The sequence below is a fragment of the Eutrema salsugineum genome, unplaced genomic scaffold (assembly GCF_000478725.1).
Source record: "Eutrema salsugineum unplaced genomic scaffold, Eutsalg1_0 scaffold_17, whole genome shotgun sequence".
NCBI lineage: Eukaryota > Viridiplantae > Streptophyta > Magnoliopsida > Brassicales > Brassicaceae > Eutrema > Eutrema salsugineum.
The window spans coordinates 2247741-2263888 of NW_006256852.1; the positions used below are offsets into that span (position 1 = coordinate 2247741).

General features: G+C 44.0%; 1 protein-coding gene and 1 non-coding gene across 2 annotated transcripts; one reads left to right on the forward strand and one right to left on the reverse strand.

Moving 5' to 3' along the window:
• Window positions 1–475: 475 nt before the first annotated feature.
• On the reverse strand, window positions 476–582 carry LOC112087691. The gene has a single exon (XR_002900236.1). It is a non-coding gene; the product is annotated as a small nucleolar RNA R71 (small nucleolar RNA).
• A 13383-nt stretch (window positions 583–13965) lies between these two features.
• Window positions 13966–15414, forward strand: LOC112087473. Its single transcript, XM_024157390.1, has one exon. It carries the CDS (start codon window positions 13966–13968, stop codon window positions 15412–15414), a length of 1449 nt encoding a protein of 482 aa, XP_024013158.1.
• Window positions 15415–16148: the final 734 nt, after the last annotated feature.

A 16148-nucleotide genomic window follows, 5' to 3' on the forward strand; every position in this document is an offset into this window, starting at 1 on the left:
ACAAGCTCAGGCTCATCAACAGAGGCATCAGGCCAATGTTCAACAAAGACACCAGGTGCACCACCAACCCCACCCTTTCCAACCACAACAAAGAAGATATGAGCAACCCCAAATCTATGTTGGCGAGAATGACAGGGCCAATGCTCATCAGTATGGAGCTGGTATTCAGGCACCACCTGTGCAGAACAACAACTTTGAAGTGAAAGCATCATTGCTGAATATGGTCCAGAACTCAAAGTTCCATGGGTTAGCAATGGAAGATCCCTTGGAACACTTGGACCAGTTTGATAAGGTGTGTGATCTGACCAAGATAAATGGAGTTTCAGAAGACAGCTTTAAGCTAAGACTATTCCCATTCAGTCTTAGTGATAAAGCTCATCAATGGGAGAAGAATCTTCCAAGAGGCTCCATTCAAACCTGGGAGCAATGCAAGCAAGCCTTCTTATCTAAGTTCTTCTCTACCTCAAGAACTGCAAAACTAAGGAACCAAATCTCTAGCTTCACTCAGCAAAGAAATGAAAGTTTTGGTGAAGCATATGAGAGATTCAGGAGCTACACAAACCAATGCCCACACCATGGGTTTAGTGAGGCTTCTCTTCTCAGCACACTGTATAGGGGAGCTCTTCCCAAGATTAGAAACCAGCTGGATACTGCTTCCAATCGGAACTTTCTGGGTAAAGAGATTCATGCTGCTTTAGAGCTAGTGGAGAACTTAGCATTGAGCAATGATACTTATGGTGAAGACTATGACAGATCAAATAGGTCTGAAGGTTCAAGCTCAGAACAGAGGCTCACCAGAGAAGTTAAGGAGTTGAGGAGTGAATTGGACAAGCTGAAATTCACCACTCAGAAGCCAATGCATTTTGTTGGAGAGTATGAGGAACCTTCTCAAATTTTTGAGAACATAAGTGAAGAAGGTCTTACCCAAGAGGAGCTCAACTACATTGGGAATCAGAGGTTCCAAAGATATCAGTATGGTAATGCCAATCCAAACCTCTCTTACAGGAACACCAATGTAGCTAACCCACAAGACCAGGTCTATCCCAATTCTCAAGCTCCAAAGAACTTTGTTCCCAAGCACAACTTTCAAGGGTCATTCCAACCCAAGAATCAATTTGGTCAGAATCAGAGTTTTGGTCAGCAACAGCAACCATTTCAGGGCACTGGTTACACTTCACAGCAGCCAAAGGCACCACCAGGGTTTGGTCCACCACAGTTCCAACAGCAGGCGCCGGTTCAACAACAGTTTCAGCCACCAATGGTTCAACAGCAACCACAGATGGGTACAGATATGGTTGGTATTCTGCAACAACTACTTCAGGGTCAACAGACTATGCAGCAGGAAATCAAGGAACTGAAGCAAAACCAGGCATCAAGCTCAAGGAACCAAGGTCACCTACCTGGAAAACCAGAACCCAACCCCAAGGAATATGCCAAGGCCATAACACTGAGGAGTGGCAAGGAGTTACCTGGTATTGAGAACAACAATGTGATCATTGAGGACAATGATCAACCTGAGGGGGAGGCAGCCTTAAAGGATGATCAAGTTGCTGAGAAACCAAGGTCAAAAAAGGGTAAAGAGGTAGCAAAGGAACCAGAACCAGAGAAGAAGTATGTGCCACCACCTCCATACCAACCCAAGCTCCCATTTCCAGGGAGATTTAAGAAGCAACTAGTGGACAAGGCAAGAGCTGTATTTGAGAAGGCACTCAAAGAGACACCACTCACAATGCCTCTCATTGATGCATTCTTAATGATGCCAAAGATGGGGAAGTTTTTGAAGGATGCTATTCTGAACAAGACAAAAGAGCTTCAAGGCATGGTAGTACTAAGTCATGAATGCAGTGCTATCATTCAGAGGAAGTCCATTCCAAGGAAGTTAACTGATCCAGGGAGCTTCACACTCCCTTGTGCCATTGGACCTCTTCTATTCTCTGGATGTCTTTGTGATTTAGGAGCATCAGTCAGCTTGATGCCATTCTCCATAGCACAGAAGCTGGGCTTTAGAGTTTTCAAACCTTCGAAGATTTCTCTTATCCTTGCAGATAGATCAGTTAGATTGCCTGTTGGTATGTTGGAAGATCTACCTGTCAAGATAGGTGGTTTTGAGGTTCCAACAGATTTTGTTGTGCTGGAGATGGATGAAGAGCCAGTAGATCCTCTTATCTTGGGCAGACCATTCTTAGCCACTGCAGGAGCTATTATTGATGTGAGAGGTGGGATAATAGAGCTTCAACTTGGGTCTGAAAAGCTCAAGTTTGATGTGAATGAGATGATGAAGAAGCCCACCATTGAAGGTCAATGTTTCTATGTAGAGACAATGGATCAGTTGGCTGATGAGTTGCTTGAGGAGCTGAACACTGAGGATCCTCTTCAAGCTACTCTAACTCAAGAACAAGGAGACAATGGGCTCTTGGCTGAAGCAAGTGAAGGGTATAAGCTGTATCTGGACAATGCAAGAGAGCTGGGTCCTGAGACAAGGTTTGTGGAGCTGGAACAGAATGGCACTGAGGTTTTGGCAATCCAAGAATCAGTCACCAGCCAAAGCAGCTTGGACCAGGACTGGAATGAGGCTGATGCACCCTCTGTTGAGCTCAAACCTCTACCAACAGGGCTCAGGTATGCTTTCTTAGGACTAAACTCCACATATCCTGTCATCATCAATGATAGCCTATTAGAGGACCAAGAGAGTGCATTGCTGAATGAAATAAGAAAGTTCAGGAGAGCCATAGGGTATTCTTTGGCTGATATTAGAGGGATCTCTCCTGACATCTGCACCCATAGGATCCACCTAGAGGACCAATCTATGTCCTCTATTGAGCACCAACGTAGACTTAACCCCAACCTTAGGGAAGTGGTTAAGAAGGAGATACTAAAGCTTCTTGAGGCAGGGATAATTTACCCAATCTCTGACTCAAGATGGGTGTCTCCTGTTCATGTTGTACCCAAGAAAGGTGGGATCACAGTGGTGAAAAACGATAAGGATGAACTCATAGCTCAAAGAACAATAACTGGCCATCGCATGTGCATTGACTATAGGAAATTGAATTCTGCTTCTAGAAAAGATCATTTTCCTTTACCATTCATTGATCAAATGCTTGAAAGGTTAGCTAATCATCCTTATTTTTGTTTTCTCGATGGGTACTCTGGATTTTTCCAAATTCCCATAGATCCAAGAGATCAAGAGAAAACAACATTCACATGCCCTTATGGCACTTACGCTTATAGGAGAATGCCTTTCGGTTTATGTAATGCACCGGCCACTTTTCAAAGATGTATGATGCACATTTTCTCTGACATTATTGAAGAGAAAGTTGAGGTGTTCATGGATGACTTTAGTGTCTATGGCTCCTCCTTCTCGGATTGTCTCTCTAATTTGACACAGGTGTTGGAGAGATGTGAGCAACACAACTTGGTGCTGAACTGGGAGAAGTGTCATTTCATGGTGCAAGAAGGGATAGTTCTTGGGCACAAGATCTCTGAAAAGGGCATTGAGGTTGATAAGGCAAAGGTGGAAGTGATGGTAAATCTGCAAACCCCCACTTCTGTTAAAGGGATAAGGAGCTTCCTGGGTCATGCAGGGTTTTATAGAAGATTCATAAAGGACTTCTCAAGGATTGCCAGGCCCTTAACAAGACTGTTGTGTAAGGAAGTGGATTTCACCTTTGATGCTGAATGTGAAGAAGCCTTTAAGTTGATCAAGGAGGCATTGGTTAGTGCACCAATAGTTCAGGCACCAGACTGGTCTCTACCTTTTGAGGTCATGACAGATGCTTCTGACTTTGCTGTTGGAGCAGTACTTGGACAAAAGAAAGACAAGAAGTTGCATGTGATCTACTATGCCAGTAGAACACTTGACTCTGCCCAAGAGAAGTATGCTACAACTGAAAAGGAAATGCTGGCAATAGTTTTTGCCTTTGATAAGTTCAGAAGCTACCTGGTGGGATCAAAGGTCATTGTGTATACTGATCATGCAGCCCTCAGGTACTTGATGACCAAGAAAGATGCCAAACCAAGGCTGTTGAGATGGGTTCTATTGCTCCAAGAGTTTGATATGGAGGTGCTTGATAAAAAGGGGATTGAGAATGGTGCTGCAGACCATCTCTCAAGGCTGAGGATTGAAGAAAAAGTCCCCATAGATGATGCTTTGCCTGAAGAGTCTCTGATGGTGCTCCATTCCTACTTGGAGTTTGAGGAAGTAGAAAGCATTCAAGAAAGGAGGATGCCTTGGTTTGCAGATATAGTGAACTATCTTGCATGTGGGGTGGAGCCCCCTGAATTGGATGCTTACAAGAGGAAAAAATTCTTCAGAGATGTCCAGAGATACTATTGGGATGAGCCCTACCTCTATGTTCTGAACAAGGATCAGTTATACAGAAGGTGTCTTGCTGAAGAGGAGATGCAACCTGTGTTGCAGGAATGTCATGGTTCTGCTTTTGGAGGTCACATGGGGGCATTCAAAACTGTGGCAAAGGTTCTTCAAAGTGGGTTCTGGTGGCCTACAATGTTCAAAGATGCCCAGTTGGTGGTTGCAGCATGTGATGCCTGTCAGAGGCATGGGAACATATCTAAAAGAAGTGAGATGCCTCAAAACCCCATTCTAGAAGTGGAGATCTTTGATTGTTGGGGGATTGACTTTATGGGACCTTTCATTTCATCCTTTGGAAATCAATACATACTTGTTGCTGTGGACTATGTGTCCAAATGGGTTGAGGCCATTGCTTCCCCTACCAATGATTCCAAGGTTGTAGTAAAGCTGTTTAAGAGCATCATCTTCCCAAGGTTTGGAGTTCCAAGGGTTGTCATTTCTGATGGAGGATCCCACTTTTTGAACAAGACTCTGGAAGGTTTATTGAGAAAGCATGGAGTTAAACACAAGATAGCTACTCCATATCATCCCCAAACTAGTGGCCAAGTGGAGGTATCTAATAGACAAATCAAGGCCATTCTGGAAAGGACTGTCAGCTCAAGCAGAAGAGATTGGAGCAAAAGGCTAGATGATGCATTATGGGCTTACAGGACTGCCTTTAAAACTCCAATTGGAACATCACCATTCAGTCTGCTATATGGGAAGAGCTGCCACCTTCCTGTTGAGTTGGAGTACAAAGCTATGTGGGCTGTGAAGTTTCTAAACTTTGATATCAAAACAGCTCAAGAGAAAAGGATCATGCAACTTCATGAACTTGAGGAGATCAGGAGAAGCTTTTGAAAGCTCAAAGATCTATAAGGAGAAGACCAAGGTCCTACATGATCAAAAGATTCTGAAGAGAGAGTTCAAGTATGGTGATTTGGTCTTGCTTTTCAACTCCAGGCTTAAGTTGTTTCCAGGAAAGCTTAAGTCTAGGTGGTCTGGACCTTTCAAAGTTCTTGAAGTGAGGCCTTATGGTGCCATTGTCTTAAAAGGAAAGAATGGTCAGGAATTTGTGGTGAATGGACAGAGAGTCAAGCATTACTTAGTTTCACAAGGGAAAGAGGAGGCTACAACAGTTCCTCTTCTTGATCCACCAGCCTGTTAAACAGGTTCTCAAAGTCAAACTTAGAGACTTTAAACAAAGTGCTCTTGGGAGACACCCCAAGCTTATCTTTGTACATAGTTCTTTTGGTTTCTTCTCTTTTCCTTTATGTTTTAGAACTTTTTGATGGGTTTTGTGAGTTGGTCTCAGGTACTAGGTGACCCTTGGAGGACATAACTTGTGATGAATGGAATGGAGCATGTGAGAGAGCTGAGAGGACTGTTTAAAGCCAGAAAAACTCGAAGAACGCCTCAGTGCTACCTAGGTGTGCGGGTTAGTGCATGAAGAACCCAGGCCGCAGCAAGACTCGCGATTTACTCCGGCCTGGGCGTGCTACCTGGTGTGAAAGAACCCTGGCCGCACAATACCTTGAGAAGCCCGAAATGTTTAAGTCCCATTTACTGCGGGATGGGTGTGCGGGTCAGAAGAGAGGGAGCTAGGTCGCACGTCTATTCGGAATTCACTCCGGCTTGAGTGTGCGACCTAGAAACATGGAGGCCAGGCCGCACAAAAAGAAGGGAGGCCAAAGAGTTTAAGTCCCAAAACCTGCGAGATAAGCGTGCTACCTGGTGTGAAAGAACCCTGGCCGCACAATACCTTGAGAAGCCCGAAATGTTTAAGTCCCATTTACTGCGGGATGGGTGTGCGGGTCAGAAGAGAGGGAGCTAGGTCGCACGTCTATTCGGAATTCACTCCGGCTTGAGTGTGCGACCTAGAAACATGGAGGCCAGGCCGCACAAAAAGAAGGGAGGCCAAAGAGTTTAAGTCCCAAAACCTGCGAGATAAGCGTGCTACCTGGAGTGAAAGAACCCTGGCCGCACAATACCTTGAGAAGCCCGAAATGTTTAAGTCCCATTTGCTGCGGGATGGGTGTGCGGGTCAGAAGAAAGGGAGCCAGGCCGCAGCAAGGTTCGGAATTTACTCCGGCTTGGGCGTGCGACCTAGAAGCGTAGACGCTGAGCCGCACCAGAAAGAAGAAGGCCGAAGGTTCTAAGTCCAAAACTGTGCGACCTGGTGCTGCGGCCTAGAACCCTGGGAGACTAAGTCGCACGATCATTCGCAATCTACTCCGAGATGGTCGTGCGACCTGGAAAGAGGAAGGCCAGGCCGCACTAAACAGGAGGAGTCCAAAAACGCCTAAGTCCAAACCTGTGCGACCTGGTGCTGCGGCTTGATACCCAAGGAGGCTAAGTCGCACGATCATTCGCAATTCACTCCGAGATGGTCGTGCGACCTGGAAAGAGGAGGGTTAGGTCGCAGCATGAAGAGAACGGCTAAGGAGCCTAAGTGACAAAACCCTGCGGCGTGGGCGTGCGACCTAGAAGCCTAGGAAACCAAGTCGCAGCAAAAAGAGGAACGGCTAGAATGCCTAAGTACCAAGTGCTGCGGGATGGTTGTGCGGATTAGACAGAAGATGACCAGGTCGCACAAAATTGGGTACCAAGGTAGTCTACAACTTCAAGACACTCATCAGTGAACCAGCCCAAGTTCTCCTACCCAATCCCTCCATCACCACAGTCCAAGTTAAAAGGAACATTCACTTCTTCTTGCTGAAGGAAGAGCTGTACAATGTCCAAACTGATCCACCAATCCTCACATACAAGCAAGCTTGCAGAGAAGAAGCCTCAAAGGGAAAGAAAGCAACCGCTGAAGATGCTACCACAAGTGCAGCTGGTGCTCAAGATGATGATCTGCCCCCACCTCAAAAACGTCTTGGTGGAAACAGATATCACTTTGATGATTACAACTGGGAGGAACCAGGCACTTCAGGGTTCAGAGCTCAACAGAAGATTGGTATTCTCCAACAATGGTGCAAGTACCAAGACAAAACCATCCACAAGATGGCCAAATGCATCAAGGAGATGAAGAAGAGGATCAAGAAGCTTGAAATCCCTTGCAAAGGTGGAGCTCCAGCACCGGTTTCACCAAGGAACAGAGAGGAAGTTGGGGAGAGTTCCATGAACTGCACAGCCTTGGTCACATATGGAACCACTTGGGTAGATCTTGACGACGGAAGTGATGAAGCCAGCCACCATTCTTGGGAAACACCGTCAGGCCACACATCGAACCCCTCATACTCATTGGGGTCCGATTTCAACAGCCACTAGGTACCACTCAAAACCTTGTAAATAGCATGTAGCTTTTCTTTCTCTTTTGCATTTTGCCTGTTTGCTTTGGTTTCACTTCTTTCTCATACTTTTATAACACAAGGGACTGTGTTATCTAAGTGTGGGGGAGGAGTTTTATCCTTAACTAATCATGTTTTCTATTTTCTTATTTTACACTTTGAGTCTTGAGTCACATTCTAGTTGCATATTCATCTAAGTGCATATAAAAACCAAAAAAAATGGAAAAATCTGAAAATTTTACACAAAAAAAAAAAAAATGATCATGTAGTTGCATTCTCATTTTTAGGATTGAGTCTAGATTGCATTTGCATGTAGGTTGCATCTTGCAAGGAGTAATGATAGGTTTTCTAGAGAGTACATCACTTTGAGAACTTGAATTGAATATGCTTGTGAATCTTTTTCTGTGCTTGCAAAGTCTGAAATGATTTGAATCTGAGAAGCAAGTTTGAATTGAACTCAACTCTAATTAAGTGGGAACTTTGAACCTGACTTGAAAATATGTTGTGATGCATTGTTTGAAAAAAGCTTGTGGATACCAATATACATACTTGAGCTAGAACCACTGTTTTCACCACTCTTTTCCTTAGCTCAAGTAGCTGAATCCACATCAAGGATCAGTTCCCATACCTTGAACCCATCCTTCTTTTAAGCCAATGTTTGTGTGTGAATTGAAAGGCCACCTTGGATCAAACTTAGCAGAAAGTGTTAGGTTTAGAGCGACAAGGGCAAGTCTCATTGAGTGCTGTGTTCCAACATCAAGGAACTGAGAGTTTTGGCGAGGATTAAGTGTGGGGGAAAAGACTCTTTGGTGAGTGGAAAAAGGTGAGATGAGTGGGAAAGAGAGAGTGAAAATAACTAGGGGAATGAAAGAAAAAGAAGTCAGTCTTGGTGTTTTGAGAAAATAAGCTCTGGTTTGTTGAAAAGAAAGAGTCTAGTCTCTAAGTGAAAAAGGAAGAAAAGAAGCCAAAGGCTCAAATGTTTTGTTAAGAAAGAAAGAAGAGGCTAGAAGTTGTAAAAGAAAAAGAGCTGTGTAAAGTTTGAGTTCCAAGACTTGAGAGGAAAAGTGAAAAGTGAATCCCCTAGTGAGAGGAAAATGAGAGTGAAAAGTGAGGATTTTTGAGCAAGTGAGGAAGCTTTGAGTAGAGGGTGGGGTGTGATGAGTCTTTGCCCTTGTATGCATAGGTTGCTTTTTACCTTTAGCATTCTGCCAAAGTTTGATCATTCATAGAGAGATCCCTTTGCTGCATTTAACCCACTTGAACACTGATGAGATCATTTTAATCTCATAGCCTCTCCCTAGCCAAGCCAGCTTGTTTAAACCTTGCATCATGAGATCCACCTGATAAAAGCTTAATGAATGTGAAAGAGTTGAGAGAGAGATGAACTTGTGGAGATTCCTTGCTGAGTTGATATATATCTGAGTATGACTTTGCATTGCATAATTGAGCATGAACTTGAGTTCTCATTGTGATCACTTCTCTCAAAAAGAAAATGTGAACTCCCATTGCATACAACCTCTTTCTCTCATTTGCTCTTTTTGCTTGAGGACAAGCAAAGGACAAGTGTGGGGGAGTTGATATGTTCATAATTTGCATCATTTAGGTTGCATAAATCACTCCAAATCATGTTTTATTTCATGCATTTTAGGTCCTTAGGGTTTGTTTTAGAACTTAGGAGATGCATTAGGTCCCAATCAGTCTATTGCATGTTTTGAGTGTCTATCAGGTGAATGTGGAGCTGAAAAGATGAATCAAGGAGGTGGAATGGTGAGCAAAGCTTGAAAAAGTGGAAAACTTGGGTCTATGGAGGTTATCGGCCATTCTCGCTGGCCAGGAAGGTTTTGTCGACCATTTTCACGTACCGCGGGTGAACTTTGTCGACCAAAACACGTACCGCGAGTGAAGTGTATCGGCCAAAATCTCCGGGTGCAATCATGTTTCAGAAATCGCCTGTCCGGGGAGCCTTCCGGTCCGATTCAGACGGCGGGTGCTTCATAGAAGTTGGAGAGCATTGCATCACGGTCTCTTAGCAAGTGGAATCGTGGAATTCGGACGCGTGAGCAGAGAGATAAGCTTGTCGGAAGGAACCCCAGTCTCGCAGGTATTCCGGACCGAGCAGATCAGTTCTGAAGGATGCGAAGGACGGTGCACTTCCAGGCCGATTCAGCTTCCGGGTCCTTCATGAGAATCAGAGACATTTGAGTCTTCTTTCCAGAACGTCCAAGAGCATTCAATTCGGATCTATGAGCAGGAAGATACGGCCTCCGGAATGGACACATGTCTAGACGCCTCTCTCTGGTCGTATACATGCACTGCAAAGATGTGCCCTCCAGGAAGCCTTCCACCTCCCAAGCACTGAAACTTCCTTCACAAAAGTTGGAGATAAATGAGTCCTCTGTCTTCTGCAACCGAAATCATTCAATTCGGACAAGTATCACAGGAGTTACACTCTCCGGAATGCGAAGTGATCTAAGCTGCTCTGGATGCTGCGAGATGGTCTTGCGACTTGGTTAACCCGCAGGCCTGAAGATGAACGCCTGAATGCTGATGCTGCGAGTTGAAATGTGCGGGTAAACTATCACTGGAAGAGGTCTGGAGCTCCCGAGCAAGAGAAATGCTAAGTCCACAATCGTGCGACTTAGGCATGCGAGTCATCCGCGCCTGGATCTATGCCGCACGATCACTCGGAATTCACTCCGACTTGAGCCTGCGACCTAAGTGCAATAGAGACCAACCCGCACAGTTTCTACATCCCCCAGAAACCGGCTCAGCCCTGCGAGTTGGAGAGGAAGGAGACCATGCCGCAGAAACACTCGCAATTTACTCCTAGATAGGCGTGCGGCTCCGACAAGGTGATTCAAGCCTCACAAGACAAGTCTTCATCTACTGCGACTTAGGTGTGCGGCCTGGGACATACTGAACCGACCCGCAGCTTTTCCCACTTTATCCATTAAAGCCGGGTCAGGACCCGGTTTGTTCCGGGCTGACCCGGTTCGTTTTTAAGAAGGTATAAATTCTTTTTAGGGTTTTTTTGGGGGAGAACTAAGTTTTATTCCCTTTGTCTCTTGCCTCTTTGGTGAAAAGACTCCATTAAGAAGAGAAATATCTTTATTTGAGTGTTTAATCAAGAGAGTTTAAGGAGATCTGGGTGTTTAAAGCTGTTTTCTTTTGAATCTATCATCTCCATCTCCATTTCTCATCATTAATCATGCTAATCTACTCAACTTGCAAAAGTTTAAGAGAGATTAGTATGATTAGTGAGTAGTCACCTTAATGAGGTTCTAGATGTGTAGGTTAGGGTGCTAAAGTGTTAGATTAGGAGTGCTTAGGGCTAGATTCATTGATTCATCTCTCTAAACAGCTGTTCTCTATGCTAGATCCTTGATAATCACTTGAGATCTAGATTCTGGGAATTTCATGCACCAAAAGTGTTTGATGAAATTCCTGAAAGAGTTGTGTTAGAGGTTTAAGTAATTTTTCATCATGGGAATGATTTGTTAAATGCTTGAATGATCATTAAGAGCTGTTTGTTAATGCATATTGATTCATGTTTCACAAATGGGAATTTGGTTTGAAAATGGATTAGTATAGGGGTTAATACCTTCATGAGAGGATTAACCTAGATTAGAGTTCTTAATCATTTGAATCATGTCTCATCATTGTCATTAGCATTTCTAGTTTAACACCAAGGCACCCTAACCAACTATCATGTCTAGAATCTCATGCCTCCATCATATCATATTCACATCATTTGTCATTGTCATTTGTCTTTAAACCTGTTTATGTTTATAGTTGTCTCTAGATTAATCAAAACCTATTCTTGTTTGCTTGAATTAAGAACTTGAACATATAGCTTAGTGTCTAACACCACATTTGGATTGATAAACCTCTTTGTGCTACATTGACAAGGGGATTGATAGCCCTGAGACCATAAAAAGTCTTGTCTATCATTATGTTATACGGCTCGGCCCATCTCCTTCTTCTCGGCTCTCCCACCTGGCGATCGCGGCTCTCCCGCCTTTCTCGGTAAAAACGGCTCTCCTTCTTGCCTTGGTGAGAACGGCTCTCCCGTTTTGATGATCACGGCTCTCCCATCTTCTATACTTAGTTATTTTGGGATGGTTTATCTGTGTGGGGTAGTTGGTGGATAAAAGCGAAAATAAAATAAGATAAAAGAAAAGAAAATGCTAATAGAACCGTTATGGCTGTCAAATGACAGTGAAGTGCTGATCAATCACTCATCCTTCGATGTGTCTGCTTCAAACCGGTGCTGTTCCTGTAGAAAGGTGACAATGCGCTCAAAGCGTCGTCCTTGTCTCTCAACTCTGCGCTCCAGGTCAGAATGTGTGTGTGACGATGTCGATGATTAAGTGTGGCCGGTCAAAACAGATGGCTGAAAGTGAGCACGTGCTGCATCTGCATCGCGCTTCGGCTTCGCCTTGGCCACTATGTATTGGCCGATGGCGAATGGTAGACGAGGCACAGATGGTAGAAACTCATCGCGTTCCGGAGTCCATCGCGAACGTCCTCCGTTACACAATCTCGGGACTGATGCTGAAGGTAAGCAGACTCTGTACTCCTCGGTGCCAGTGCAATACTTGTAACCAAACCTGTATGGATCGAAAGCGGCACGAGAGATAGTGTGATCGCAAGAAAGATAAAGTAGGTCATACCAGACGTCGGGAAGTGGATCATCAGATGAGAAATCGAATCCTACAGCCTGTAGTATCGCTATAATAGCGCTCCCATTGTTGGATTAAGCTTGAAGTAAACTTGAGCAGCAAGTTTTTCCTAAACAGATTAGGAATATATATATTTAGGAGTTATCTAAATATACTTAGGAGTTATCTAAGAAAAGGAAAATTGTATTTCTAATTGGTTTAGGGTTTAGGCAATAAGTCTCTATATATATGAAGTCACCAAGTTGTGGTAGACTCATGAGATTATAGAGATAGTTTGAGAGCTTTAAGTTTTGAGTAATTTTCTTAAAGCAATAAGAAGAGTTATTTCTTAATCTCAAGTCTTTGCACTTTACCCATAAGCTGGAGTAGCGTCCTCGCAACCATGTAGATCATGCTTCACCTTCACCATGTTCTGTGCTATGATCCAGGCAAAGCAGGCAAGTCGTGGGTCGTCCATAAATGGCATCTAAAGTGTAATGAGCTCGGTCTTCAAAACACATCCCATGTTGGCTCTAGAGAAATTCGTGCGTGCTAAGAGTTTGTGCACAATTCTCACTGCAGGATGAGTAAAGAGGGCTGATTTGGATTTCCCGCTATCATAGACGCCATGACCCATCTCTCTCCATAAGTCAAAATCGGGTTCTTCTTCAAGGTGAATGCCATCAGTGTATGGAAGTTTAAGAGCTTCACAAGAAGAAATGGTGAGCGAGTAAGTCTGTCCGCGGATAGAGAATGACAAGATGCCGTCAGATGCTCTGGGGTTCCTCCTCTTTGTGTGGTGGAGTGTGACAGTTTCTAAGAACTCGCGGACTAGCTCGGGATAAGTTGGAAGGTTCAGCTCCATGTAGGGTCTCAGCTTAAGTGCATCGATGTACCAGATCACATCCTCTCTGATTCCAAGCATCTCGAGTGTATGATAATCAATGCAAGGCGTGGGTTTGATGTTCAGCTTCTTGAAACATCTTGCATAGTCCACTCTCGGGTTGATCTCTTTCCCAATGTATCAGATCTGTGGTGGCTCGGGAACTGCTCGTGTTTCTCTTGAGTGCTGGAGCAGCCTCATCACGTAGTTTCTTCTTCTCGGTCTGGCTTGGTTCAGCATGTACTCTCCAAGAGTACTGATAACACCGTATTTTGACCACTTTTATGGATCGTTTTGAAATATTTTTTCTATGTTTTCTTATTGCTTTCAAGTACTTTTATTACGTTTTTCTAGTATTTGTAGTTCCAAGACTCTTTTCAGGAAACTTAGGGAAAAACTTAACAAAATAGATAGAAGACCAGATTTTTAGCTCATAGTCAAACCGTCAGAAGTTTACCCCCGATTGAAGGCCTTCTCACCCTCTGATCCAGCTCAAATTTGGAGATCTCAAAGATGGAAGTATCAGCTTTATAGCACACTTTACAGCTTGGCAGTCCAACGGTTCAATCAAAAGATACGCGAACAACAAAATATCCTGTAAACCAGCCGGCAAGTGTTTCCACCTGCGGCCAACAGGCTATTTCCCGCGGTCACAGCCATCCCGACCGCGGCCAGCCATCCATTCCCCGCGGTCACACTCATCCCGACCGCGGCCAGTCTTTGCACTTTATTTGGTATCAGAGCTAAGGTGTTAAGACGAAGATAATACGTTATATAGAGATGGGTGATATCGTTGCTACAGATCCGACCAAGCCAAAGGAGAGCGTGTCTTCCACAGTGCAATGTCCGATGTTGAATGCAACAAACTATACCGTGTTGGCTATGAGAATGAAAGTTGCACTCAGAGTCCACAAGGTATGGGACACGATCGAGCAAGGAGTTAAAGACGCAGACAAAGATGACCTAGCTAGAGCACTTCTATTCCAATCAATACCAGAATCTCTTCTCATAACAGTCGGAAACCTAAACACCACAAAAGAAGTTTGGGAGTCGATAAAAACCCGACATATGGGAGCAGAAAGGGTAAAAGAGGCTAGGTTCCAAACTCTGATGTCGGAATTTGATCGAATAAATATGAAGGAGACCGATACGATTGATGTTTTCTCAGCAAAACTTTCGGAGATTTCCACAAAAGTCGCAGCATTAGGAGAAGAAATTGAGGAGCCAAAGCTTGTTAAAAAGTTTCTCAAAAGTCTTCCTCGAGGAAGATATATACATATCATTGCTGCCCTTGAACAAGTCCTCGACCTTAACCAGACAAGCTTCGAAGATATTGTTGGGAGGTTAAAAGCGTACGAAGAAAGAATCACAGACGAAGAAGAACAGCAAGAAGAACAGGGCAAGCTCATGTACGCGAACCAGGAAACACAAGATTCGCAAAGCAGTGGGAGAGGTAGAGGACGAGGTGGAAGATTTTATGGAAGGGGCAGAGGACGTGGTCGCTACGGCAATCAACAAAACGGAGGATATACAGATAAATCCAAAGTTGTTTGCTATAGATGCGATAAAACAGGACATTATGCGTCGAATTGTCCTGATAGGATGCTTAAACTCCAAGAAGCACAAGAAACAGATGACAACAAAGATACACAAGAAGCCGAGCAGATGATGATGCACGAGGTTGTATACCTTAATGAAAGAAACGTCAAACCCAACTGTTTTGAGACAAGTTCCGATGGTGATCACATCTGGTACCTGGACAATGGGGCCAGCAATCACATGACTGGTGATCGAACTTATTTCAAAAGGCTAGACGAGACAATCACTGGAAAGGTACGGTTCGGTGATGATTCCCGCATCGACATCAAGGGCAAAGGGGCGATTCTGTTTATAACCAAGAATGGTGAGAAGAAGATATTGGCAGATGTCTACTATATACCAGGTCTAAAGAGTAACATCATCAGCCTTGGGCAGGCTATTGAGTCAGGATGCGACGTGAGAATGAAAGAAGATCATCTAACCTTGCATGATTGTGATGGAAGACTCTTGGTTAAGGCACATCGATCTCGTAACAGATTTTACAAGGTTCGAATGGAGGTTGAAGCTACAAAGTGTTTACAGCTTATGGATCTAAACGATTCTACAAGATGGCACGCGAGACTAGGACATATTGGGTTGGAAAACATGAAGACCATGATGAAAAAGGAGTTATTGGAATACCAAATCTAACTGTTGAGAAAGAAACATGTACATCATGCTTACTTGGAAAACAAGCAAGACATATGTTCCCAAAGGCGACATCTTACCGTGCACAGAACATACTTGAGCTTATTCATGGTGATCTTTGCGGACCAATTACACCATCAACACCTGCTCAGAATCGGTATATTTTCATGCTTATCGATGATCACTCGAGGTATATGTGGACGATACTCATGAAGGAGAAGAGTCAGGCGTTTGCAAAATTTAAAAGGTTCAAGGCCATGGTCGAACAAGAAACAGGAGCTTCGATCAAAACCTTCCGAACAGACAGAGGAGGTGAATTTGTGTCTCAAGAGTTTCAAGAGTTTTGTGATAATGAAGGTATTAAGAGGCACCTAAATGCACCATACTCTCCTCAGCAAAATGGCGTTGTGGAAAGAAGGAATCGGACTTTGCTAGAGATGACTAGAAGCATCATGAAACACATGAGCATACCGAATTACTTCTGGGAGAAGCATTAAGGCATGCGACTTACCTGATAAACAGAGTTGGGACAAGAACCTTGGAGGCACAAACACCTTATGAAGTTTTCAAGAATAGAAAACCGAATGTGGAACTTCTACGTGTGTTCGGGTGCATCTCCTATGCCAAAGTAGACTTGCAACATCTGAAGAAACTGGATGATAGGTCGCGAGTACTTGTGCATTTGGGCACTGAACCAGGGTCAAAAGCATATCGATTGGTTGATCCTAGAAGTCGAA

Excerpts from the sequence above, each read along its gene's own strand:
- LOC112087473 (XM_024157390.1), top strand. The coding sequence starts at position 13,966 with ATGGGTGATATCGTTGCTACAGATCCGACCAAGCCAAAGGAGAGCGTG.